The 27,425-nt window shown below is 42.9% G+C and overlaps 1 protein-coding gene across 1 annotated transcript; it reads right to left on the bottom strand.

The window, feature by feature from the left end:
• Positions 1–829: 829 nt before the first annotated feature.
• TTC32 (tetratricopeptide repeat domain 32) lies at positions 830–25,953 on the bottom strand. The gene is made up of 3 exons (XM_037026565.2): positions 24,593–25,953; positions 4,939–5,096; positions 830–4,217 (listed from the first exon to the last, which is right to left on the bottom strand). The coding sequence occupies exons 1-3, from the start codon at positions 24,742–24,744 to the stop codon at positions 4,090–4,092; spliced, it is 438 nt and encodes a 145-aa protein (XP_036882460.2). The 5' UTR covers positions 24,745–25,953; the 3' UTR covers positions 830–4,089.
• Between the last annotated feature and the right edge of the window lie 1,472 nt (positions 25,954–27,425).

The following is a 27,425-nucleotide window of genomic DNA, read 5'->3' as shown; positions in this document are numbered from 1 at the left end:
TCGGACAAAAATCTTCAGGTTGCATATAATCTCAGTCTGCCTCCTAACCGACAGTAAATCAGAAACTCGAAGCAGCAGCCCTCCAGAATAGTCCTTGGGCGGCTCTGTTGAGCAGAGTTCAGTACAATACTGAAGGGACATGCAATCCTCCTTTTCTCTTTATTTATAAATGCTGGATACATTTTCTTAACATAAGATACAAATTTACATATTGGCAGCTTTCAACTTTCCAAATGGAGTTTGCTCTTAATATTACTCTACTTTTCACTGTATTTTGTGTCTGTTTTCAATCAGGAAGGAAAATTACCAGTAATCCTAGAATTGCAGCAATGTTCCATTATAAAAACTAAGTATGTTTTAATATTGTTTTGGTACTCACCTTGATGGGTATGAAAACATCTATGAGAAATTTAGGAGCAATTTAAATTTTGTATTAAGACAAAAATAAAGTCCACATATCTGGTTTGAGTTGATGCCAGCTATGAAAAAACAATTGACACTAACTGCAGTTTCTAAGTTTGTATTTTGCACCTAATGTTGGGCAAGTTACCAAATTACTTAGCCTCAGCTTCCTCCTCTGAAAAATTAGACCTTCTTCAGGGCACTATAGCATGTGTGACTACATAAAACTAGGACTGTACTGCACACTCTCATTTCACTGTCATATGCATATTTATAATTTCTGCTTTTTATCTTCAAGTTTTTTTTTAATCACTTGTCTTTTGCTACATGGATGTGTCCTTTCATCTTCCTGTGATTTAAAAAAAATGTAAATGATGCTTTTTAATCTTACCAATTGTTTTGTTTTTCCCCAAAAAGTTATACTGTATTTCTCATCCTTCTTTCCTTTTTGTAAAGACTGGTGTTTTCTGAAGTACCCTAACATTAGATGTGAAGTTTAACAAAGGTCTTTCTTATTCTGACCAAATACCACTTTAAACTGGAATACCTTTCATAGAATTGTCACATTTTTAGAAACATAGAAAAACACCAAAACATAAATTTACCTAGAACTGTTACAATTACATACCTAGCTCACAGAACAACCATGCGGTTAGCTTTTCACTAAGCTCTTGAAAAGGTATATGATGTGTTGTCAACCATTTTTTTAAATAGCATCCTGCTCAAACACAAATAAATATGCTATAGAAAGTGAAATTTCAACATCATAGCCTCAGGCAGAGACATAGTCTCCCATGTACTCAGCACAGGTTGGAATCATGCTACTTGAATTGGATGAAAAGTGTAGAGGCAGTAACTCCCCCCGTCCATTCTGGGTGCGCACTGTTAGGTGTTTTGAAGCACTTTCATGTGTAGCCTGTAATTTGCCCAAAGGTGTTTTTTCCCGTGTTACAACTTAAGTACAGTTTGCAAGAAGACCAGGAGACCCAAAAAGCTTGAAAAGTTTTAAAAATGGTACACAAACTCTGAATATACTTAGAACCACTTAATTGCACACTTTAAGGGGTGTATTGTATGACATGTGAATAATTATCGCAAAACAGCTTTTTTCTAAAATGGTACAGAAAGAAAAAAATGAGTATAGCAAGCATTCATGCCATTACCATTTATGTAATTGTAACTGTAATTTCAAATTGTTATTTACGTAAACCTTTTTCATTGTTCAATTAATATGTTTTTCTATCTGTGAAGAGTATTTGGGCATCCTGGGTTAAAATGGAAGTCATCATTTTTCCAGTTAAAAGTAATGGGAACTTCTTTTCACTTAATGGCTTTTTACTTAGCAGAAGCATTGTCAGAGACAAAGTTGTTATGCAAGAGAGAGATTTAATTATTTAAAGCTTTGAGTAATTTTTAAGGAGAATTAGACTTGGCAGAGATGGAGATGTTGAGACGAGTATCAATATAAATGTTGCTGAATTGATTTGACCTGAGTGGCAGGCTTGAAATACATTACGTGCATTGAGAAACACTTAAGACCTGCAAAATGGCAGAGGTTCAAGAACATGTATACAGTGCTGGAAGGGTAGAGAGGTCAGTGGAAGACAGAAAAACCAAAGAAGATACAGAAAAGAGCAAATCGATAATGACTAAAAGTTGACTTGGAAATTTCGTTTCCTATTGTACCAGCTGGACTATAGTTTGCTATTATAATAAGTCCATGGGTTTCATTCAGTTCTGGATTTCAGAAAAAAAATAACTCCCTGCTTTTCAACTAACATAAGAAATATATTCTAAGCTCAAAAGTAACTTAAAGCCATTTAATTTATCTACCTTATTTTATAATAAACCACAGTTTTCTTCCTCACTGTTGCAGAGAGAAAACCTGGAAAATGATACAGCTTGGGTACTTCTCTAGTAGTAAAAGGAAAGAGCTCAACAAATACTGAACTATGGGAAATGTGAACAATAGCAAACACAAAAGACGATCTTGAAAGCACACAGCAAAGGTATTTTCCAATCAGAAATTTGGAACCTGAATGTGTAATGCCTAGAGTTCTGAAGAAGAATAATGATGAAAATATATTATTCTTTAATTATTTCCAATAACTTATGAGAAAAATAGTGTCTAGGTTCTAATCAACAAGTGCTAATTCGGAACTTCAGCGATTTTTTTTTCTGATAAAACATGAAGAAATGTTGAATAAAATCCCACAAATCAAATGAACATTTTTAACAAGTTTTTCTTTCATATTACATCTGATCCCAGTCAAGAGTAAGGAAGAGAATATGAGCCAAGAGAAAATAAAGTTATTGAAGCTTATTTTAAGTGTTTGATATTCTGGGTAGGACGTCTTTAAGCTTTCTCAAGGTCGTGGGACCTGGTTTTTTAAATACAATTTTTCTTAAGGGAGATTTTTCTACATTTTAATGCAACTTTATAAATTCTTTTAAAGACATTTCCAACAAAGATAAGTCATCTTGGAAAATGTGAATAGTTCCAGAAACACAGAGACTTTGAGTTTCCTTTCAAACTTCATTACCTTTTAATATTCATTCACCTGCAGCCCAAATTCTTCCTGCATGTTGCCAGATATTATTTATGAACTACAAACTGGGAGATTATTTCTTCTGCTTCATGAGATCACTAAAACACAGAAAATAACTTTGAAGGCTGATGATGGTGATTGCTTCTTGGGCCACAGAAGTTACTGTGCCATCAACTAAATGTTGATGACAACAATCCTTATTGTCATTATCCAGAGAAAGAAACTGTGTTCAGTATTGAAATCTTAAGCTATCTTATCAGTGATTTCTAGACAAAATCAAGAAGCTGAATTCTTTCTAAGTCCTCTCATCTAGGACATGTGTTTACTTTTAGGCCCAAATGTTATGTCTCCCTAGCTTACCTCTATGAAATAGCTTTGCTCTCAAAGCAAATGCCATGGGAAGAAAATGAGCAGGGGACTTTCTTAGATTAAAAGAACTCAAACAGACGTAACAATGAAATGCAATGTAACTTGACTGACTCCAAATCCAGAAATAAAAATTTAAGCAAGACATTTTGGAAACAACAGGGTAAATTCAAATATGGGCTGAGTATGGATGATATTATGGAATCAATAATTTTATTAGGTATTATAATGGTACTGTGGCTATAAAGGAGGGTGTCTCTATTCTTAGAAAATGCTAGCTGAAATATTTAGGGGTAAAGAATTGTGTTATCTGCAACTTACTTTCAAATGGTTCAGTAACAAGTTACATATTTAAATATAGAGAAAGTAAATGTGGTACAATGTTAACAACTGGTGAATCTAAGTCAAGTGTTTATAGGTGTTTCATTCTAGTATGCTTCAACTTTTCTGCAGATGTAAAATTCTTTAAATGAAAGTTGGGAATAAAAAATGGCAAAAAAAAAAAAGTTTCACTGAAGAAAATGCCATACATTTCTTTAAGAATTTTACTATAAGAGTATACAATTATACACTGATATTACTTATTTACACTTTATAACAGGCACACATATTCTACATAGTTACTCAATCTGAAATTAACTACAGTCTCTTTATCTTAAACATAAATCAAAACAGCTCAATACCTCCTTGAAATTAGATGCAATGAGATGCCAGGTGTAAGGACGATTAGTTAATATTTCAAAAAATAAGTTAAAACTTCCAATAATTTTTTTCAATAATGTCTTCTTTGTTTTTCTTCTTTGTCTACAATAGTCTGTTTTAGGCTCAAAGTAGCATCTTGAAATCCAGGATTTAAGTCTAATACCTTCTTGAACTCTTCCAAAGCATCATCAAAGTATCCTGTACGAGAACCCAAAAAATGGGAAAGAGAATAAAAGCTGAGTGTTTCTATATGTTATTCATAACAAAGGTTGGATACACAGATTTTTTGCTTTTATATTTACAACATTTCAACCACTCCTAGTAAAGGAATTTTTTTCTCAAAATCATGTTGCATGCCCTTAGAGAACAATACACTTAAAATTAATTCTGGGTTTACTTGTTGACATTTAACAGGCAAATAGGAGAGATCATCATCAAATGTCAACCAAATTATATCACCTATTTTCCATAATTACAGTAAGATTTTAAAACTTATTAAAAAGATATTAATCTTCTTAACACTTTAAAGGAGAAATAGTGTCTATGGTCCTTTAATCCACAGAACTAAAACCCCTTCATTTCCTATTGTCTCCTGTGCCTTTAAAAATTTTTAGCTCAGCAAAAGATGCACAGGTGGTCCTCAGCATTACCCTCATTTCACAGCTGGGAAGGCACGGGCACAAAATAACGGGGTCACCTGCACTCCAGCGCCCAGGTCCAGTCCCCACCCCAGTGCTCCACTGTGGTCTGAAATGGCCATCAAAAGCCTAAAATAAACTCAGGTTTGCTTCCTTTGTTCCAGGCTCTAAACCTAAATTTCACATAACTTTAAGGCTTGACAATCCTACATTAAGTATATAACACTGGAGAGCTGTGAACTCATAGAACACAAAGACAAAAGGGAAAAAATTTTTCTTACCCAGCCTATACAATATCAACCCTCTGTTGTAATATGGAACTTCAAAATTGGGTTGGACTTCTATGGCAGATGCGTAGTCATCCATGGCTTCATAAAAATCAACTCTGAAGTACTTGATTTGCCCCCTGTTGTTATATGCAATAGCCAAATCCTCAGGGCTGTATTTGCATTAAACAAGAAGTTCACATTAAAAACACTGTTACCAAATTCCACTCCTTTCCGCTTTCATTCTCTTTTGGGTATTGTCAAACTTCATAGCCTATAACACATAGTATCTGCACGGAAAAAACCACACTGAAGAAACAAAGTGCAAAGAACTAAAGCGATAGGATCCATTTTTGTTTAATCACATTGTCTATGTTTGCATGGTGACCGCTCTACAATGTCAGTCCAAAAAGTGTATTAACCTTACAGTGTGTTCAAAGCCCCTGTTCATTGCCAACTTGTTTTAGTAAATATATTTAAATGTTTGTTCACTTTCTGAGCACAGACCAGCCTGGCAAAGAAGACAGATCAGATTCACTCTGAGCGAGGAGGGAAAGCCAGCTCAAAGTTCAGGTTTGCTATGCGCATGTCACAAAGGGAATCATCAATTTCATTCTGGGGACAGAGTTGCCCTCCCTCCAGTCTCAGTGGGGCTCTTCCGCAAGGCCAGACCGGCTTCCTGCTCAGGAGGGTATCAAGGCCCTGGTCCACTCTAGGGGGAACCTTTGCAGATCGGCTCTGCATCTGAGGGTTCCTGAGGCTGCCCAAGGAGCTTTAAGCAAGCCGACTGTACTGTAAGGGCCTGGACACCCAGGCAGCTCTGACCAGCCACCAGCTCAGCAGGTCACAGTGAGACAGGGACCATAGATGTAGTCAGAGTAGGGTGAGGGCCTCCGGAGGGGGCAGAGCAGGATATTTGCAGTCAGAGCAATATAACTACATGCAAGGAAACCCCCCTACTAAAACTCTATGTTAAACATTGAGCTCTAGAATCATTCTTCAGTGAAATCAGTTAATGTTCCTCAGATAAAGAGTAGCACATGTTTTATTATGCTAATCATTTGTAACCATGTGTAAGATTCACTTTAGCATGCTAAAAGGCCCGGGCCTATGTGCTGTCTTTCCTCCTTCAGATCTGACGAGGTGATTCTGCAAACTGAGCAACTTAGCCTGCAGTCCCAGCTGCAGACGACAGGGTAAAGGGTAGGAAGAATTCCATCTTAAAGATAAGACTGCATTTTAACACCCACGAAGTTCAAGAGGCAAGATTCTTTAGCAAGTAGACAATACCTCAGCCCACCTTGGGGGCTGGGCAGGCAGCCTTTTGATATGCTCCCAGACCAAGACTCCGGTGTCCCAGAGAGAAATCAAGGCAGGAAATTCCTTACAGTTAAGTTAATTTTTAATATTCAGGGACCACTTAACAAGTCCCTACCCCTAAGTTTTTTCATGTTCTCGAGAAATCCTCAACTGCCTATAAAACCCCCTAGACAACGTACCACTACGGACTCTCTAGTCCCCTCCTGGCGTGAGCCGGGGGCTCTGTCCTTTCACTTTATCTCTAAATAAAAGCCTGTACCTTGCTCTCCTACCTTGACTGTTTGTGAAGCTCATTCTTAGGCTCCGCAAACAAGAACCCCGGCATCAACAGCCCTCCTCTGTCCCCGCTGCCCTACTGGGCAGATCATTTGCACAGAGCTCTTCTGTCAGAGGCAATTCTGTTTTCCTTTCTTTTTTCCCAAAGGGATTCTCAAATTTGAACCAAACAGAATTGAAGTATAAAAGTACAGTCCTGAGAAAACATGCGACTGCAATCAGTGACATTAAAAGTTACTTCTCTTAACACTTGACCCTTAATCATAGAAAGGGACTATAACCACTGCTGCCACGAGAGGTACCCACAGCCTAGGAGTCCCCTTCAAGGAACAAATATTTAGACAATTTATGCTTCTGTGAGTTACCAATGAGAGACATCAAGTACAAGGCTACTTCCAGATGCCACCGGTAGCACTGTTAAAACCTAGAGAATAAGAGGGCACACTGCCTTCAACTTTGTGATATCAGGTGATACCCTGTTATGATGTCCAGTAAACAGTTTTAAGAAAAATGCAGCTTCAGGACTCCAGTAAGGTTTTAGTCATTAAATTTCAAAGCTTCAGAACTCTGTAATACATTTTTTTATGTTCGGAGGAAGATAGAATGTTTGATCTAGAATTAGATGTCATTATAACAAACATCAAGTCTACTTTTCATGTGGGAATTCTTTCATATTTTAAAGACATAGCTAAGTATTAAAGATAAAAGATTTTTGGTAATATTGAGGTTTTTGTAATGATAGTATTTTCCACAATGGAATTTAACATGGTTACTGAAGGGCCCCCACCAGTAAGATGGCGAACTTCCAGCTTCTCTTCGGGGTCCTCGGTTCCCGCCAGCACCACATGAAGCCTAATCACCTCTCGCCCCCCTCCCAATCCCAGCACCTAGCCAACAGTCACCAGCCCCGTAGAAGTGACACCACAATCACCCCATGCCTCTTCCTATATAACCCAGCACCTTTCCCCAATAAAGCGGAACTCTCCGGTGAATTGCTGCTGTGTGTCGCTCCTTTCCTTTCATTGGTGCCGAAACCTGGGAGACGGGACACCCCAACTGGGCCCCATCTTCCCCCCAACACCAGCAGCAGCTTGCCCTCGTCCTCTTTTTCCGGGGCTGGCTCATCACACTCACCACTCCTCTCTGGCCTTTAGGTAAGTTTTCCCCCCAGAGTGGGCCACTCTCCCCGGAGCTATCACAGTGCCATTGACAGTGATGGTCTGGCAAGGTTCTGACGCTCGGGGATGAGGAGGGAACTCTCCCCGCCTCCGGCCTTCACGGCTGCGACGGACCCTCAGGCCCCTCCTCCAACAGCCATAAATGAGGTGACTCCTTTGCGGATGAGAATGCTCCCTTTTTTCCCCCCTCTTCCTTCTGTTCCGTCCGCCGAAATCCGTTCTGTCTGCCGAAAATTCCTAGTGCTAGGTACCTCGTGACTCCGGCACTCTGCCTTTTTAGGGAAGTCTGGGTGACGACCCACACTTCCTAAGAAACTCCGACTCGTATATGAGTTTCCGCAGACCACCAAGGATCATCGGGGACGCCCTTTGTCTCCTTGCGGTCTGCTTCCAGTCCGAGGATCTCCGCTTGTCTTCCCCTGTTTGTCTCCTTCTCTGTCCTTCAGCCATGGGAGCCTCCTCATCCCTCCCTGAAAGTTCACCTCTTGAATGCCTGCTTAAGCATCTGGCTACCCTCTCCCTGACGCCTGATATAAAACCAAAACTTCTCCGTAAATACTGCTCCCAAGATTGGCCGACATACCCCCTAGACAATAACAACCAATGGCCCGCAGGGGGAACTCTTGATCCTAACATCACTCGCAATCTTTTTAACTACTGCCAGCGCCTGAAAAAATGGAAGGACATTCCCTATATCGAAGCTTTTCGCCTCCTAGCTCAAAATCCCAGCCTCTGCACCACCTGCTCCCCGCCCCAAGTTCTCCTAGCCTGCAAGCCGTCTCCCTCCCCTCCCCACACTCCCAGTCCCTCTTCAATTACCTTTGACCCAGCTGATGAGCCTCCGCCATACAGGCTTCCCCCTTCGGCCCCTCCACCTCCTACAACCCCTCCACCCTCCACCACTGCCCCTGCCTCCACCCCCGCAGAAGCCTCCTGTCCTCTCCCTTCCCCCTCCTCTCCTCCCTCCACCACCATCTCCTCCCCCACCTCACCCCCTCCACCTCCGTCCCCCTCAACTCCCCCCCTCCCTCAGATCGAGCCTGAGCCTTTCAGCCCCCCTCTAAGTTCCAGGAGCCTCCTCCATCTTTGCCCCCTCAGACTCAGTCCCGAGGGCCTCCCAAAATTATCGCGGCTTTGCCCCCATCACCTGTTTCCCCCCCACAGACTGAGCCAGAACCCTTCAGTCCCCCTCAGACTCGGTCCCGCGGGCCTCCCAAAATTATCGTCCCCCTCCGGGAGGTAGCAAAATCCAAAGGCATCATGCACGTTCACGTCCCTTTCTCCTTAGGAGATTTAGCCCAACTAGAGAAACGCCTAGGTTCCTTTTCCACTGATCCCATGACATAATCGGGGAATTTCAATGGACTCTCCAGTCTTACAGCCTCACACATCATGACATTTTCATGCTCCTGGCCAATACTCTCCTCCCTGAAGAGCGTAGACGAGTTTGGGATTTCGCCCAAACGCACGCTACCAAAACCCACAGGACTGACCCCACCTATCCCCCTGGCCCCACTGCTGTCCCTAAACAAGACCCACACTGGGATTATAACACCGCCGTGGGTCTCCACTCTCGAGATATTTTTGCCTCCTGCTTAATAGCAGGTCTGAAAAAGGCAGCTCGTAAAGTAGTCAATTTTCAAAAGCTCCAAGACGTAATTCAAAAGAGAGACGAAACCCCCTCCGAGTTCTTAGACTCACTCAAGCCCTATTACAGTATACCAGCCTGGACCCAGAAACATCTGAAGGAAGACATGTCCTTATGACATACTTCCTAGCTCAAAGCTACCCCAACATTAAAGCTAAACTCAAAATGTTAGAACAGGTCCCCGCTACCCCACAGACTGAGATCCTAACAGTGGCCTTTAAAGTCTTCCATAACTGGGAGGAGGAGAAAGAACGCCGTAAACAAAAGGCTGATCAGGCCAATTTCCAAATGTTGGCCCAGCTGATAAAACCACAACCTGGGTGCCCCTCTACAAACAAGCGCCCCCCAGGAGCTTGTTTCAAGTGCGGAAAAGAGGGACATTGGTCAAGGGTGTGCCCCTCCCCCAGATCTCCTACCACCCCATGCCCCAGATGCCACAAAAAGGGCCACTGGGGGTCTGATTGCCCAACCACCCGAAGGGGAGGCTGGACGAACAACCCCCATCCTAAGCCCGCCGTAGTGGGGCTGGCAGAAGAAGATTGACGGGGCCCGGGGGCTTCTCGCCCGACCATTTCCATCACCAAACAGGAGCCCAGGGTTACTTTAACAGTAGACGGTCGCCCCATCTCCTTCCTCCTAGATACAGGAGCCACCTTCTCAGTCTTGCGAGAATACCGGGGCCCTACCACGCCTGCCATTACTCCAATAGTCGGGGTAGGAGGTAAACAGATTTTCCCATTAACCCCATCCTTTTATGTACAATCCAAGACAATCCCATACCTTTCTCCCACTCCTATCAGGGATATGCCCCAGTGTCCCATCCCTTTACTAGGACGGGACATCCTTTCTCTCCTCCATGTTTCCATAACTATATCCACTCCCACAGCCCCCAGTACTCCCTTTCTGATGGCCCTTTTAGCCAACGACCCCCCTCTACCCAATGAAAGCTCCGGTTCTGCCCTCATACACCCTGTGAATCCCAAAGTTTGGGACATTACAAGCCCCTCCGTGGCCCTATGTCCCCCTGCCTCTATCAAATTACATGACCCCTCTCAGTATATCTGTCAGGCCCAATACCCCCTAACCACTTCAGCCCTCATAGGCCTCCAACCCATCATTCAAGATCTCTTAAACAAAAATAACCTCAGACCCACTCACTCCCCATTTAATACCCCCATATTAGCTGTTAAAAAAACCAACGGATCTTTCCACCTTGTCCAAGACCTTCGCCTCATCAACATGGCCGTTGTCCCTATCCATCCCTTAGTTCTAAATCCGTACACCCTTTTATCGCAGATCCCTGCCTCAGCATCCCACTTCTCAGTTCTAGATCTCAAGGACGCATTTTTTTCTATCCCTCTGGACCCCTCCTCCCAAGATTTTTTCGCCTTCACCTGGACGGACCCATGCACGAGACATTCTGAACAACTTACTTGGACAGTTTTGCCACAAGGCTTCCAAGATAGTCCCCATATTTTTGGACAAATCCTAGCTCAGGACCTCAAACAGTTTCATCATGATCACTCCGAGTCCACTTTATTACAATATGTAGACGATCTTCTACTCTGCAGTCCCTCGTGGGAACAGTCTCAACTTGACACTGCCTCTCTACTTAACCTTCTAGCTTCCAGAGGTTACCGGGTATCCCCCGTCAAAGCTCAACTCTTCCCCTTCTGTCACTTACCTTGGATTCCTTCTGTCTCAACAAAGAAAGTCCATTACCTTAGACAGAAAACGGCTCCTCTCTGACCTGCCCGTTCCCAAAACTAAGACAGAAATCCTTTCCTTTCTAGGCCTGGCTGGGTATTTTAGAGCGTGGATCCCTAACTTCTCCCTGTTGGCAAGACCCCTATACAACCTCAGCAATGGCCCCCCTGAAGAACCATTATCATCCTCACCCCGACACTCCTTCATTAAGCTCCGTCAAGCCCTTGTGGAAGCTCCAGCTCTCCATCTCCCTGATTTGTCGAAACCCTTCTCATCATACATTCATGAGAGGTCCAGTCAAGCTCTAGGAGTCTTAGGCCAATATTATGGCCCATCCTTTGCCCCAGTAGCTTATCTCTCCAAGCAATTAGACCCCACAGTTCGGGGATGGGCCCCCTGCCTATGGGCATTAGCCGCTGGGCAGCTCTTGCAGAAAGAAGCTCATAAACTAACATTCGGGGCACCCCTTACCATTCTGTCCCCACATCACCTAAAAGATCTCTTAACCTACAAAAGTTTACAGACTCTCCCTCCCTCCAGACTCCTGACCTTACTGTCCTCTTTCCTCAAAAATCCCGTTCACCCTCTCTGCCATCCATACCCAAATCATGACTTTTTCCTCCTTTACTGCTCTCTCGCTTTTTTCCCTCATTCCTATTGTCTTCCCCGCCACCCCAGCCTCCTTTGTGTGGCAATTCAAAGTCAGACATACTTACACACAGCATCAAACAAAAGTTACTGCCCTCATTGCCACATCAGACTGCCCTCTGAAAGGCTGCTCTGAGCCTTTATACCCCCACTTTCCTCCCTGGACCGAAGTGTTCACTAACAGCTACCTTTATTCTCCCTACCTCTGCTTCCTCTATGACCAAAAACAAGCCTATTGCAGGCGATGGCCAGACACCTACAGGAGATGTCCCTACTGGTCTTGTGCCATTCACTACATGGGTAACTTCCAGTACTCACAGTATTACTCCTCCAACCGTTTCATGAAATATCCCAACGGCTCATTCTCCTTATCAATCCCAGATCCCTGGGACTCTCGATGGGCCGCCGGAGTCACAGCCTCAGTTTACTATGGGGGGTCCTCGACCCCCCACGGTACCCTTCATATCTCTCGAGAGTATGTTCCCTCTCGCTCCCAGATCTCTCAAGTTGCATCAGATATCGGACATTCTGAAAAAGTCATTATCCAAACTCTTGACGGCACCTCTTCATCTTCTTATTCCTCCTACTCTTGGTTACAGCTCATTCAGGACACCACCATCTTTCTCAACCACACCCTCAACACCGCCAATTGTTTCTTGTGCGCATCACTACAGCGCCCACTGCTGGCCGCCGTGCCCCTTAATATTTCCAACTACTCCTTCCATGCAGAAAGACAACCCCTCTGCCCCCTGGCAGACATACCCCTATGGGAACCAGAATACGCAGATAATCCCACCATCCACCACTGTCTAGGCCCAACTCCACCCCCCTCCAGCGCACTTCACTGCCTCTCTATCTACACCCCTACCTCCGGCTCTAAGACTTTTACGCAACCGGGACACTTCTTTTGGTGTAACGGCAGTCTTTTCAACTCACTGCCTCCCAACTCCGATACACCCTGCATTCTCGTCACCCTAACCCCACAGCTTACACTTTACAGCATGGCAAAATTTCTTGAGCTCCAACCTCCCTTGCCCTCACGCACAAAAAGGGCTGCTTTCCTTCCCATCATGGTCGGTATCTCTTTGACCACCTCAGCCATTGGGGCAGGGTTTTCGGGAGGAGCCTTGGGTCACTCTCTATGGACAATTAGAGATCTCAACGCCAAACTTGAGGGAGCCCTGACATCCACTGCCGATTCCCTAGGCTCTCTCCAAAGACAGGTCACTTCGCTAGCTAAGGTCACCCTTCAAAACCGGCGGGCCCTAGATCTGCTTACAGCCGAGAAGGGCAGCACCTGCGTCTTCCTCCAGGAAGAGTGCTGCTATTACATCAACGAATCCGGCATTGTAGAAACTGACATCACCAAACTCACCGACCTTGTCTCCAGCCTCCACTCTGCTTCCAATTCTAACCCATTCTCTTCAATACTAACAAACCCCCTCCTTACGTGGGTCTGGCCCATTGCAGGCCCCATAATAATCATTCTTCTCGCCTGTCTCTTCTTACCCTGTATAATAAAGTTCATCAAATCCCAAGTCGGAAAAATCTCTAATCAAGCTTTCAACCAGCTTTTACTCAGGAACTACCAGCTTCTGGCCACAGAAGTCCCTCACCCTCACGTAACCTCCTCACCACACGCTGAGATGGACCCCTCTCTCCGCTGGAAACTGTTCCTGAAAACAATAGCCACAGACGCCTGGCTCCTGACACCCATATCCTCTTGGCACCATTGAAATCAACAGGTCCTCGACCTATGGTTACAGGGAACCTTCATTGATTTCCAACCTGAAGAAGTCCACATCTACTCATCCTTACTGTGGGGAGTCCTATCAACCCTTTCCTCCCAATCCTCAAGCCCTCACTCCCTTCTCCGCCCCCACTCAGCAGGAAACAGTCAGAGAGAAAGCAACGTCCACAACCCCATAGAGGAGAAAGGGGGGAATGAAGGGCCCCCCACCAGTAAGATGGCGAACTTCCGGCTTCTTTTGTGGGGGGGGGGTCCTCGGTTCCCGCCGGCACCACCTGAAGCCCAATCACCTCTCGCCCCCCCTCCCAATCCCAGCACCTAGCCAATAGCCACCAGCCCCGTAGAAGTAACACCACAATCACCCCATGCCCCTTCCTATATAACCCAGCACCTTTCCCCAATAAAGCGGATTTCTCTGGTGAATTGCTGCTGTGTGTCGCTCCTTTCCTTTCAGTTACCTAATACAAATGTGCATTTTTGCATTTGCAAAGTTTAGCAAAGAAAAACTATTTGGAAATTGGGTTTGCGGCTAAGGGTTCACTTTTAGATATTAAAATAAAATGTTGAGGGCGGAGCCAAGATGGCGGCGTGAGTAGAGCAGTGGAAATCTCCTCCCAAAAACACATAGAGCTATGAAAATATAACAAAGAAAAATCTTCCTAAAATAGAGACCACAGGACACAGGACAACATCCAGACCACATCCACACCTGCAAGAACCCAGCGCCTTGTGAAGGGGGTAAGATACAAGCCCCAGCCCGGCGGGACCCGAGCGCCCCTCCCCCCGGCTCCCGGCGGGTGGAGAGAAACCGGAGCGGTTTTTTTTTTTTTTTTTTTTGGCGAGCGCTTTTTGGAAGCCTTAGAGGGACGGGCCCCCGTTGCTGGGGAGGCAGGGTGGCGGGACCGGTGAGGAGGTGCCTGGGAACGGCGCCGGAGGACAAAGAATATCCCGCGTTTCTCCCTGCAAGACCTGGGGGCGGGTGCCTGAGACCGGTGCCTGAGGACGGAGGAGGTCGCGCGTTTTTCCCCTTTTTTTTTTTTTTTTTCTCTTTTTGGCGAGCGCTTTTTGGAAGCCTTGAAGGGACGGGGACCCCAGTGCTAGGGAGGCACGGTGGCGGGACTGGTGAGCGGGTGGCTGGGACCGGCGCCTGAGGACAAAGAATATCCCCCGTTTTTCCCTGCGGGACCGGTGGGCGGGTGCCTGAGACCGGCACTTGAGGACAGAGGAAATCGCGCGTTTTTCCCCTTTTTTTTTTCTCTTTTCTGCGAGTGCTTTTTGGAAGCCTAAAAGGGACAGGGACCCCGGTGCTAGGGAGGCAGGGCGGCGGGACTGGTGAGCGGGTGCCTGGGACCGGCACCTGAGGACAAAGAATATCCCGCATTTTTCCCTGTGGGACCGGTGGGTGGGTGCCTGAGACCGGCACCTGAGGACGGAAGAAATCGCGCGTTTTTCCCCTTTTTTTTCTCTCTTTTTGCCGAGTGCTTTTTGGAAGCCTTGAAGGGACAGGGACCCCGGTGCTAGGGAGGCAGGGCGGCGGGACTGGTGAGCGGGTGCGTGGGACCAGTGCCTGAGGACAAAGAATATTGAGCGTTCCTTCCCTGCGGGACCGGTGGGTGGGTGCTTTTTGGAAGCCTTGAAAGGACAGGGACCCTGGTGCTAGGGAGACAGGGCAGCAGGACCAGTGAGCGGGTGCCTGGGACGGGCACCTGAGGACAAAAAAAAAAAAAAAAAATCGCTTGTTTTTTCCTTTTTTTTCCTTTTTTTTTTCTCTTTCTTTCTGTTCCCTCTCTCATTGTTGCTGTTGTTGTTTTGGTTTGGAGAGTGCTTTTTGGAAATCTTAAAGGGGCAGGACAGGTCACTTAGACCAGAAGCAGGGAATCTGGGGATCTCTGGGCACTCTAACCCCCTGGGCAGCAGGGAGCACAGAGGCCCCTTACGGAGATAAATAGTCTCCTGGCTGCTCCCCCTCCAACGGGGCTCCACCATTTTGGAGGAACAGCCCCAGCCAGGCCAAGCCCACAGCAACAGCGGAGACAAACCCCAAAGCAACTGGGCAGGAAGCAGAAGCCCTGTCTGCGCACAGCTGCCCAGCACAAGCCACTAGAGGTCGCTATTCTCCCAGGAAAAGGCTACAAACCAACAAGAAGGGAAGCTCTTCCAGCGGTCACTTGTACCAGCTCTGCAAACTATCTCTATCACCATGAAAAGGCAAAACTACAGGCAGACAAAGATCACAGAGACAACACCTGAGAAGGAGACAGACCTAACTAGTCCTCCTGAAAAAGAATTCAAAATAAAAATCATGAACATGCTGACAGAGATGCAGAAAAAAATGCAAGAGCAATGGGATGAGATGCAGAGAAAAATGCAAGAGCAGTGGGATGAGATGCAGAGAAAAATGCAAGAGCAGTGGGATGAAGTCCGGAAGGAGATCACAGATGTCAGGAAAGAGATCACAGAAGTGAAACAATCCCTGGAAGGATTTATAAGCAGAATGGATAAGATGCAAGAGGCCATTGAAGGAATAGAAGCCAGAGAACAGGAACGTATAGAAGCTGACAGAGAGAGAGATAAAAGGATCTCCAGGAATGAAACAACACTAAGAGAAATATGTGACCAATACAAAAGGAAAAACATTCGTATTATAGGGATACCAGAAGAGGAAGAAAGAGGAAAAGGGATAGAAAGTGTCTTTGAAGAAATAATTGCTGAAAACTTCCCCAAACTGGGGGAGGAAATAATCGAACAGACCATGGAATTATACAGAACCCCCAACAGAAAGGATCCAAGGAGGACAACACCAAGACACATAATAATTAAAATGGCAAGGATCAAGGACAAGGAAAGAGTTTTAAAGGCAGCTAGAGAGAAAAAGGTCACCTATAAAGGAAAACCAATCAGGCTAACATCAGACTTCTCGACAGAAACCCTACAGGCCAGAAGAGAATGGCATGATATACTTAATGCAATGAAACAGAAGGGCCTTGAACCAAGGATACTGTATCCAGCACGACTATCATTTAAATATGATGGTGGGATCAAACAATTCCCAGACAAGCAAAAGCTGAGGGAATTTGCTTCCCACAAACCACCTCTACAGGGCATCCTACAGGGACTGCTCTAGATGGAAGCACCCCTAAAAAGAGCACAGAACAAAACACACAACATATGAAGAATGGAGGAGGAGGAATAAGAAGGGAGAGAAGAAAAGACTCTCCAGACAGTGTATATAACAGCTCAATAAGCGAGCTAAGTTAGGCAGTAAGATACTAAAGAAGCTAACCTTGAACCTTTGGTAACCACGAATCTAAAGCCTGCAATGGCAATAAGTACATATCTTTCAATAGTCACCCTAAATGTAAATGGACTTAATGCACCAATCAAAAGACATAGAGTAATAGAATGGATAAAAAAGCAAGACCCATCTATATGCTGCTTACAAGAAACTCACCTTAAACCCAAAGATAAGCATAGACTAAAAGTCAAGGGATGGAAAAACATATTTCAGGCAAACAACAGTGAGAAGAAAGCAGGGGTTGCAGTACTAATATCAGACAAAATAGACTTCAAAACAAAGAAAGTAACAAGAGATAAAGAAGGCCACTACATAATGATAAAGGGCTTAGTCCAACAAGAGGATATAACCATTCTAAATATATATGCACCCAATACAGGAGCACCAGCATATGTGAAGCAAATACTAACAGAACTAAAGAGGGAAATAGACTGCAATGCATTCATTGTAGGAGACTTCAACACACCACTCACCCCAAAGGATAGATCCACCGGGCAGAAAATAAGTAAAGACACACAGGCACTGAACAACACACTAGAACAGATGGACCTAATAGACATCTATAGAACTTTACATCCAAAAGCAACAGGATATACATTCTTCTCAAGTGCACATGGAACATTCTCCAGAATAGACCACATACTAGCTCACAAAAAGAGCCTCAGTAAATTCCACAATATTGAAATTCTACCAACCAATTTTTCAGACCACAAAGGTATGAAAGTAGAAATAAATTCTACAAAGAAAACAAAAAGGCTCACAAACACATGGAGGCTTAACAACATGCTACTAAATAATCAATGGATCAATGAACAAATCAAAATAGAGATCAAGGAATATATAGAAACAAATGACAACAACAACACTAAGCCCCAACTTCTGTGGGATGCAGCGAAAGCAGTCTTAAGAGGAAAGTATATAGCAATCCAGGCACACTTGAAGAAGGAAGAACAATCCCAAATGAATAGTCTAACATCACAATTATTAAAACTGGAAAAAGAAGAACAAATGAGGCCTAAAGTCAGCAGAAGGAGGGACATAATAAAGATCAGAGAAGAAATAAACAAAATTGAGAAGAATAAAACAATAGCAAAAATCAACGAAACCAAGAGCTGGTTCTTTGAGAAAATAAACAAAATAGATAAGCCTCTAGCCCAACTTATTAAGAGAAAAAGAGAGTCAACACAAATCAACATAATCAGAAATGAGAATGGAAAAATCACGACAGACTCCACAGAAATACAAAGAATTATTAAAGACTACTATGAAAACCTATATGCCAACAAGCTGGAAAACCTAGAAGAAATGGACAACTTCCTAGAAAAATACAACCTCCCAAGACTGACCAAGGAAGAAACACAAAAGTTAAACAAACCAATTACAAGCAAAGAAATTGAAACAGTAATCAAAAAACTACCCAAGAACAAAACCCCGGGGCCGGACGGATTTACCTCGGAATTTTATCAGACACACAGAGAAGACATAATACCCATTCTCCTTAAAGTGTTCCACAAAATAGAAGAAGAGGGAATACTCCCAAACTCATTCTATGAAGCCAACATCACCCTAATACCAAAACCAGGAAAAGACCCCACCAAAAAAGAAAATTACAGACCAATATCCCTGATGAATGTAGATGCAAAAATACTCAATAAAATATTAGCAAACAGAATTCAACAGTATATCAAAAGGATCATACACCATGACCAAGTGGGGTTCATCCCAGGGATGCAAGGATGGTACAACATTCGAAAATCCATCAACATCATCCACCACATCAACAAAAAGAAAGACAAAAACCACATGATCATCTCCATAGATGCTGAAAAAGCATTTGACAAAATTCAACATCCATTCATGATAAAAACTCTCAGCAAAATGGGAATAGAGGGCAAGTACCTCAACATAATAAAGGCCATATATGATAAACCCACAGCCAGCATTATACTGAACAGCGAGAAGCTGAAAGCATTTCCACTGAGATCGGGAACCAGACAGGGATGCCCACTCTCCCCACTGTTATTTAACATAGTACTGGAGGTCCTAGCCACGGCAATCAGACAAAACAAAGAAATACAAGGAATCCAGATTGGTAAAGAAGAAGTTAAACTGTCACTATTTGCAGATGATATGATACTGTACATAAAAAACCCTAAAGACTCCACTCCAAAACTACTAGAACTGATATCGGAATACAGCAAAGTTGCAGGATACAAAATCAACACACAGAAATCTGTAGCTTTCCTATACACTAACAACGAATCAATAGAAAGAGAAATCAGGAAAACAATTCCATTCACCATTGCATCAAAAAGAATAAAATACCTAGGAATAAACCTAACCAAGGAAGTGAAAGACTTATACTCTGAAAACTACAAGTCACTCTTAAGAGAAATTAAAGGGGACACTAATAAATGGAAACTCATCCCATGCTCATGGCTAGGAAGAATTAATATCGTCAAAATGGCCATCCTGCCGAAAGCAATATACAAATTTGATGCAATCCCTCTCAAATTACCAGCAACATTCTTCAATGAATTGGAACAAATAATTCAAAAATTCATATGGAAACACCAAAGACCCCGAATAGCCAAAGCAATCCTGAAAAAGAAGAATAAAGTAGGGGGGATCTCACTCCCCAACTTCAAGCTCTACTACAAAGCCATAGTAATCAAGACAATTTGGTACTGGCACAAGAACAGAGCCACAGACCAGTGGAACAGATTAGAGACCCCAGAAATTAACCCAAACATATATGGTCAATTAATATTTGATAAAGGAGCCATGGACATACAATGGCAAAATGACAGTCTCTTCAACAGATGGTGCTGGCAAAACTGGACAGCTACATGTAGGAGAATGAAACTGGACCATTGTCTAACCCCATATACAAAGGTAAACTCAAAATGGATCAAAGACCTGAATGTAAGTCACGAAACCATTAAACTCTTGGAAAAAAACATAGGCAAAAACCTCTTAGACATAAACATGAGTGATCTCTTCTTGAACATATCTCCCCGGGCAAGGAAAACAACAGCAAAAATGAGCAAGTGGGACTACATTAAGCTGAAAAGCTTCTGTACAGCGAAAGACACCATCAATAGAACAAAAAGGAACCCTACAGTATGGGAGAATATATTTGAAAATGACAGATCTGATAAAGGCTTGACGTCCAGAATATATAAAGAGCTCACACGCCTCAACAAACAAAAAACAAATAACCCAATTAAAAAATGGGCAGAGGAACTGAACAGACAGTTCTCCAAAAAAGAAATACAGATGGCCAAGAGACACATGAAAAGATGCTCCACATCGCTAATTATCAGAGAAATGCAAATTAAAACTACAATGAGGTATCACCTCACACCAGTAAGGATAGCTGCCATCCAAAAGACAAACAACAACAAATGTTGGCGAGGCTGTGGAGAAAGGGGAACCCTCCTACACTGCTGGTGGGAATGTAAATTAGTTCAACCATTGTGGAAAGCAGTATGGAGGTGCATCAAAATGCTCAAAACAGACCTACCATTTGACCCAGGAATTCCACTCCTAGGAATTTACCCTAAGAACGCAGCAATCAAGTTTGAGAAAGACAGATGCACTCCTATGTTTATCGCAGCACTATTTACAATAGCCAAGAATTGGAAGCAACCTAAATGTCCATCGGTAGATGAATGGATAAAGAAGATGTGGTACATATACACAATGGAATACTACTCAGCCATAAGAAGTGGAAAAATCCAACCATTTGCAGCAACATGGATGGAGCTGGAGAGTATTATGCTCAGTGAAATAAGCCAAGCGGAGAAAGAGAAATACCAAATGATTTCACTCATCTGAGGAGTATAGGAACAAAGGAAAAACTGAAGGAACAAAACAGCAGCAGAATTACAGAACCCAAAAATGGACTAACAGGTACCAAAGGGAAAGGAACTGGGGAGGATGGGTGGGCAGGGAGGGATAAGGGGGGGGAAGAAGAAGGGGGGTATTAAGATTAGCATGCATGGGGGGGAGGGAGAAAGGGGAGGGTGGGCTGCACAACACAGAGAGGACAAGTAGTGACTCTACCACATTTTGCTAAGCTGATGGACAGTAACCGTAATGTGGTTGTTAGGGGGGACCTGATATAGGGGAGAGCATAGTAAACATAGTATTCTTCAGGTAAGTGTAGATTAAAAATTTAAAAAAAAAAAGAAAGAAAGAAAGAAAAGGGGGATTACTCCTTAACAGGATAAAACTATTGGTAAATCAAAGATCAACGCATGCTTTAAATATCCTTAATGTTGATCACTTAAAGGGTGTCAGATGATCAGCTATGGAGGTACTCTTTTCTGATAATATTCCTTTCTCTTAATTAAAAAAAAAAAAAAAAGCAGTTACTGTGTGCTGACCTCCAATGAGTTCTGCACAGTGGTATAGAGGGCATGTCAAAGTGTGGGCAAAGGGTCTGTTTGTTTCTACGCAGAAGATCAAGGCCTAGCTTGGATACCCAGAAAATGAACTAAGATACGATATGAGGAGGAGCTTCCGGCATCAGCACTCTCTGGAGGACTCGTGCCGGGGGATGATCATCAAAAAGCCTCCACAGGGATCCGGACGATGCTGCGGTTGTGGCTGCATCCAGCCCACCGTCTCCTGGACTTGCCATAAGAAGGAGGAGGGAGATGTCTAGGCTGGCATGTGCATACAGTGAGACAACGAATTTGACTGGATCTGTACTGTTGGAACTCAACCAGGAGTTGGGAGGGGTGCAAGTTGTAGCACCCCAAAATCTCATGACTATAGACTATCTATGGTTAAAAGAACATATGGGATGTGAACAGATCCCAGAAATGGGCTGCTTTAATTTGTCTGATGGTTCAAGTACAGTTGGAAAATATCCATCATATCATAGATAAATTTTCACAAATGCCTAGGGTGCCTAAATGGTTTTCTTGGCTTCACTGGAGATGGCTGGTAATTATAGATTTGCTTTGTTTATGTCACCGTATTCCTATTATGTTAATATGTGAGCGCAAGTTAGTTGGTAGTTTAAAACCTATACATGCTTAAGGTACTTACAAGAAGATATGTCAAAGAAATAATCAATCCTCCCATGTTTTCTTCCATATGCTACCTCTGTAGCTTTTCTTCTTCCTTCCTAATTACAACCCTTAAATAGAATTCGTGCCTCATATCGAATTTACCGAGTATCATAATTCCTCCAGGTGGTAAAGATACCTCGAGACAAGTGCTGGGCATAGAAGCCACAGGGCATAAATCTGCAAAGAAGTAAAAAGCTAACCTTTGCAAACAATATGGCTTCTCTCTCACTTACCAACTTTACATTTCCCTGTATGGCCCCGGAAGATGACTGGTTAGCCAGAGACGGGTAAGATTCCTCAAGGGAGGAACAACCTAAGACAGGCACAGTCGCAGGGGGGCCATCAGGTGAGAATTTGGGGATCAACAGAGGTGAGGCTCAGAACCTCACCCCCCCTGCTTTGAGAGAAATCTTCTGCATCCGTGGATGTCTTGCTGCCCTTGTCTAGCCTGGATTAATACTTAGTCCATAGGCACACACCTGATCATCTGATCATCTACATTTGCCTTCTTACAGCACTAAACTATGTTTTCTACCTTTATCTTGCATCTACCTACCACTTCAGCATTTTATTAAAAATAAAAATAATAATAATAATAGGAGAAATGTGGGATCAACATATAAATCAAGTACAAAAATCAAATGAATATTCATATTTGACCTGATGGTTTATAGGTCATATTGCATGATCAAAACCGAAAGTTTCTGTGATGAATGCCCTTGTACTGTTCACCATGTAAGAATTTATTCACTCTGTAAGAATTCGTTCACCATGTAAGAACTTGTTCGTTATGCTTCAGAAGATTGGAGACTGACGAGAATTAGGCTTGAGATGGATTAATGATTGTACATTGAGCATTGACCCCCCTATACTGAATTTTATTGTTGTTAACAACCATTTGATCAATAAATATGAGAGATGCCCTCTCAAAAAAATAAATAAATAAATAAATAAAAAATAAATAAAATGTTAAAGACTATTCAGAGTGACAGGCATGCAAAGATTGCAAATCCTGTTTCAATATGATTCAGTGAACCATTATTTTAAAAGTAAATTCAAACTCCAAATGATATATTTAGGTAAAAAAGTTGAAATGACACAATTCAGTTTAAATCCATGAGGTCCTCTAAGAATTTCAGAACTGTAAGGAAACAAGGGTTTCATTCAGGCATGCTGAGGAACCTTTCACTAAACCATGGCAGATTTTCTTTCCTTCGCCAGTAAGGGGCAGAAACTACATTTGCCAGAGATACACATTTGTGCTCTTAGGCTGGGATATGCAAAGGAAGAAGAGTGTAACAAGACTACATGGTACCACTATACCTTTCAGCTGATGAATACTCTTTGAAATCTACTAGATAATCTATTTTTAGAATTTCAAACAAGAATAGAAAACTCCATTTTCTATGTTTACTAATCTTTTCTTTTGTGGAGGTGGGGCGTCATGGTGGTACCATCCTATTACCTGTTCAGATACTTCTATTAGCTATTTTTCTGGTGTATCATTAAAATGAGAAAGCAATTTCATTTTTCTGGTTTAATTTCATATGAATTTAACAAACAGAAGAATCTTAAGCCTAAAAGAAAAGACAAGCAAGTGTCCTGCTGAAAAAAAAACAAATCCTGAAGGAGAAAAGGAGGGTGATGGTGCAGGTAAAGTCAAAACTGTCAAAAAAGCTGTTCATTCAACCCCTCTCTGCTCGTTCTTTTCTCAAGTGGTCCACTCCACACCACTAAGAACAAAGGCAAAAAGGACTTGGAGTAACACCAAATGCTACACAGCAAGGCGTAGACCCAAGACGCTTTGGGTATTTGCAAGTGAGGTTGCTAAGCTAACATCACAAAAAGAAAAGCATTACATGCTTTCTGAGGGAAATGCACACCACCTGTGCATTCTTGCCCTAACACTGAATCTGAACTGGATCAAACCTTATGATTTAACTACCAACTCAAAAAGAATGTAGGAGACAGATGACCATATTAAATGACATAAGGGATTCAGCGAATCCAAAATATGGAGAACTCTCAAGACACATGACTGGGTTTCCTCAACAACAAAAAAAAAAGGCAAGGGAAAAAAAGGGGAGTTCCATAGATGGAGAGACCTGCTGTGCATCCTGACTTGAACCAACTGCCAAACACAAACCAACCAAACCAAAAACCTTTACTGATCAGTCGTGTATGCTGCTACACTGATGAAGCATTTGATTAATTAAAGAATTATGTGATAATAATGATACTGTGCTTGTTTCTTAAGAATCCTTAGTGATACTGTGCTTGTTTCTTAAGAATCCTTAGTATTTGCAAAATCATTTCAAACACCCACGAAAGACTGGGTAAATGAAAGTGCTTAAACCGAGTGGTTACCTGTAGGTTCATTACACCATTTTCCACTTAAATTGTTTTTTTCTTTCAAAACAAAACACCCTTGCCGTGACACTGTGGATGGAGTCGCCGAGTGTGCTAGCGTGGCACGCCCGGCCGTGTCACCTCGCCCTCACCAGGTCTCGCTGATCCCACCTGTTAAAATGACAGGTGGGAACGCCCTACCTCCTCTAAGTCTCTGGATCAGAAAGGGAGTAACGGGGAAGAGAGACGCCGGGTGAAAAGCAGCCGCTGCGCCGGAGGCACGAGCCGAGGGACGACGAACACCTGCCAGCTCCGCCCTCGGTGGCGCTGAACCCAAACTGCTGAGCAAGGACCCAGACGACCCGGCCCGCACCTCGCCTAGACACGGCTGCACCCAATTCTCGCGATAGTTACCTCCCGAACGCCGCTCCCGCCGAGGTTGCACAGACGCACTGGCGAATATAAGCGGAGTAGAGCGCCTCTGCTTCCACGTATTCACACTTCTTGAAATAATCGTGGGCGAGTGTTAGGGTCGCGTGGCTTTGTTGCCCCTGCTGCCCTTCCATTGCGGTCGGAGGCCTAGCTTTCCGTGCAGAAGGGCGGTTGTCCTCCGAAAAATTAGAGGCGGCACCACTTCCGCTACTTCCGTACTCTGGAATTTAACCTGACAGCAAAGTCTCGGCAGTAGCAAAGGGGGAAGTTTGTACCTTCCGAGGACCCATCGTCTCGCGAGATCAATGAAGCGCTGCAGGTGAAGTGCCCTGGCGTCCGGGAAAACTGAAGACTCTTGAGAAGTGTTGTTCTTAATGTTGGTCCCGCTTGCTTCGTCTCCCAGAAAAGCAGTAGATCCACGGTCCCAAACTGACTTCAAGTCTATGGGCTGGTGTTCCGAGGAACTTGCCCTTTGTTAACAGAGAATTGGAGGGCTGGGCGCCTGACTGCCGGAAGCGGAAGAAACCTTGGTTTGTTTTATAAATGGCTAATGGGCAAGCGGGTTTATTGTGGCACCTTTCGGGCTCCAGCGTCCACCGTGACAACACACCCGTAGAAGACACCCTGAGTAGGCTGTGGTTACCTCAGACAGCTTGTGTTGAAATCCCATGAATTTAGTTGTCTCACGGTTCTGAGTCAGAATTCACACACTACCATTTATTATCTCCCAAGATCCTATAGATTGCAAACTTCTTGTCCTTTTGGAACCTCTGGAATAGTATTAATGATTAAGTATTACTTTTACTGACAGTTTATGATCTGTTGATGTTAGTTTACATTCCCTGACTGTTAATGCCACAGGGGAAGCCCAGAAAATAAAGTACAGTATGTCTAATGAAACTAAAAATAATGTAAAATGAACAACCTAAGATTTAGAAAGCAATTCCATTTACAATAGCATCAACCAAGGAGGTGAAAGACTTGTACCATGAAAACTACAAAACACTGCTGAAAGAAATTAGACATAAATGGAAAGACAGCCCATGTTCATGCTAAAGCGATCTACAGATTCAATGGAATTCTTACCAAATCACAACAGTATTTTCACAGAAATAGAAAAATACATCCTAAAATTCACCTGGAATTCAAGGAATCCCAAATATCCAAAAGAATCTTGAAAGAACAAAGTTGGAAGACTTACTTCCTGATTTTGAAACTTACAAGAGTTACAGTAATCAAAACTTATATTGGCAAAGTCTTTTCAATAAATATTACTGAAAAACTGGCTGACCACATGGAAAAGTTGAACCTAAACACCATATAAAAAATTAACTCAAAGTGGATTTTAAAAACTAAATTAAAGGCTAAAAATATAAAATTCTTAGGCAAAATCTTAACAACATTGGATTTGTCAATTTCTTGGATATGATACCAAATGCACAGAAAATAAATTCTTGACAAATTGAATTTCATTAAACTTAAAAACTGTTGTGTATCAGAAGACTATCAACACAGTAAAAGACAATCCAGAGAATGGGAGAAAATATCGACAAATCATGCATCTGATAAGAGTGGGAAATGCAGTAATAGAGGTTCGGTGGTGCAGGCCAGGCTTGTGTGTCCACCTACTCATAGGGCACACAAGGGATTCTGACTTGGTGTCTCCATTACATTTGTGAAAGTCTGACTCTACAGGACACTGGAGGGCCCTGCCCTGTGACTGTGGTGCTCGAGTCCGGCTCAGTTGCAGGCCCTCTATGTCTCGTGCCTGTCTTCCAAAGCCCACCTGTACTTGGTGCTTCTTCGCCTGTATGGTGGCATTGACAAGCCTTCCCTCTGCCAGCTCACCCAAAAATAAAACTGCAATGAGATGACCTGCCAAAGTTGTTAATGCTCACCTGCAACCCCATATTGTCAACTGACACATAAAGTGTGCCCCAAGAAGAAAGTCAAGTAAAGTACCTCCACAGGCTTCTTCCCCCACAGAGCACACTCCTCACATCCTCATGGCCTGGGGCCTCCGTAAAGCTTCCTTTTCACTGACCGGAGCAGTTCAAGTACAGATATATATATATACTTCTAGAACACAACTTTTCCAGAGTCAGTATACTATTTTGCATTTCCAACGAGTAAGGGTTTCAGTTGCTCCATATCCTCACCAACACTTGTCAGTTTTGATTTTAGTTATTATAGTAGATGTGTAGCGGTATCTAATTTTTCTCTAAATTTTACTAACTAGAAATTAAAACTTAAATAAGAAATGAGTATAGTCATACCTTTGAAATATCATGGGTTTGGTTCTAGACCACCACAATAAGTGAATATTGCAATAAAGCAAGTCAAATTAATTTTTGCTTTCCCAGTATATATGTTATGTTTACACTACACTATAGTCTGTTAAGTATGCAATAGCATGTCTAAAAAATATATACATAACCTTAATTTAAAAATACTTTATTGCTAAAAACACCATCATCTGAGCTTTCAGCGAGTTGTAATCACTGATCACAGATCACCATAACATATACAGTAATAATGAAAAAGTTTGAAATATTGAAGGATTACCAAAATGTGACGTAGACAAAATGAGCAAGTGCTGTTGGAAAAATGGCATTGATAGACTTTATTACTGCAGGGTTACCACAAACCTTCAATTTGTAAAAAACACATTATTTGTGAAGTACAATTAAGTATAATAAAACAAGGTATGCAGTAGTTAAGTAAGAGCCACTCTAACCTTCTATGTCTACTTTTTCTTTTGATTTTAGAAAAAACTGTTAAGAATAGCTCTTGATATGAAGAAAACAGCAATTTC

Source organism: Manis javanica, chromosome 1 (genome assembly GCF_040802235.1).
Source record: "Manis javanica isolate MJ-LG chromosome 1, MJ_LKY, whole genome shotgun sequence".
NCBI lineage: Eukaryota > Metazoa > Chordata > Mammalia > Pholidota > Manidae > Manis > Manis javanica.
The sequence above is the reverse complement of the archived record's forward strand: the minus strand, read 5'-3'. Positions and strand labels throughout refer to the sequence as shown.

Excerpts from the sequence above, each read along its gene's own strand:
- TTC32 (XM_037026565.2), bottom strand. The coding sequence starts at position 24,744 with ATGGAAGGGCAGCAGGGGCAACAAAGCCACGCGACCCTAACACTCGCC. Across the intron at positions 5,097-24,592 it reads GCGGGAGCGGCGTTCGGGAG|CCCTGAGGATTTGGCTATTG; the intron begins GTAACTATCGCG and ends ATGCAAATACAG. Across the intron at positions 4,218-4,938 it reads GTTGATATTGTATAGGCTGG|GATACTTTGATGATGCTTTG; the intron begins GTAAGAAAAATT and ends GTTCTCGTACAG.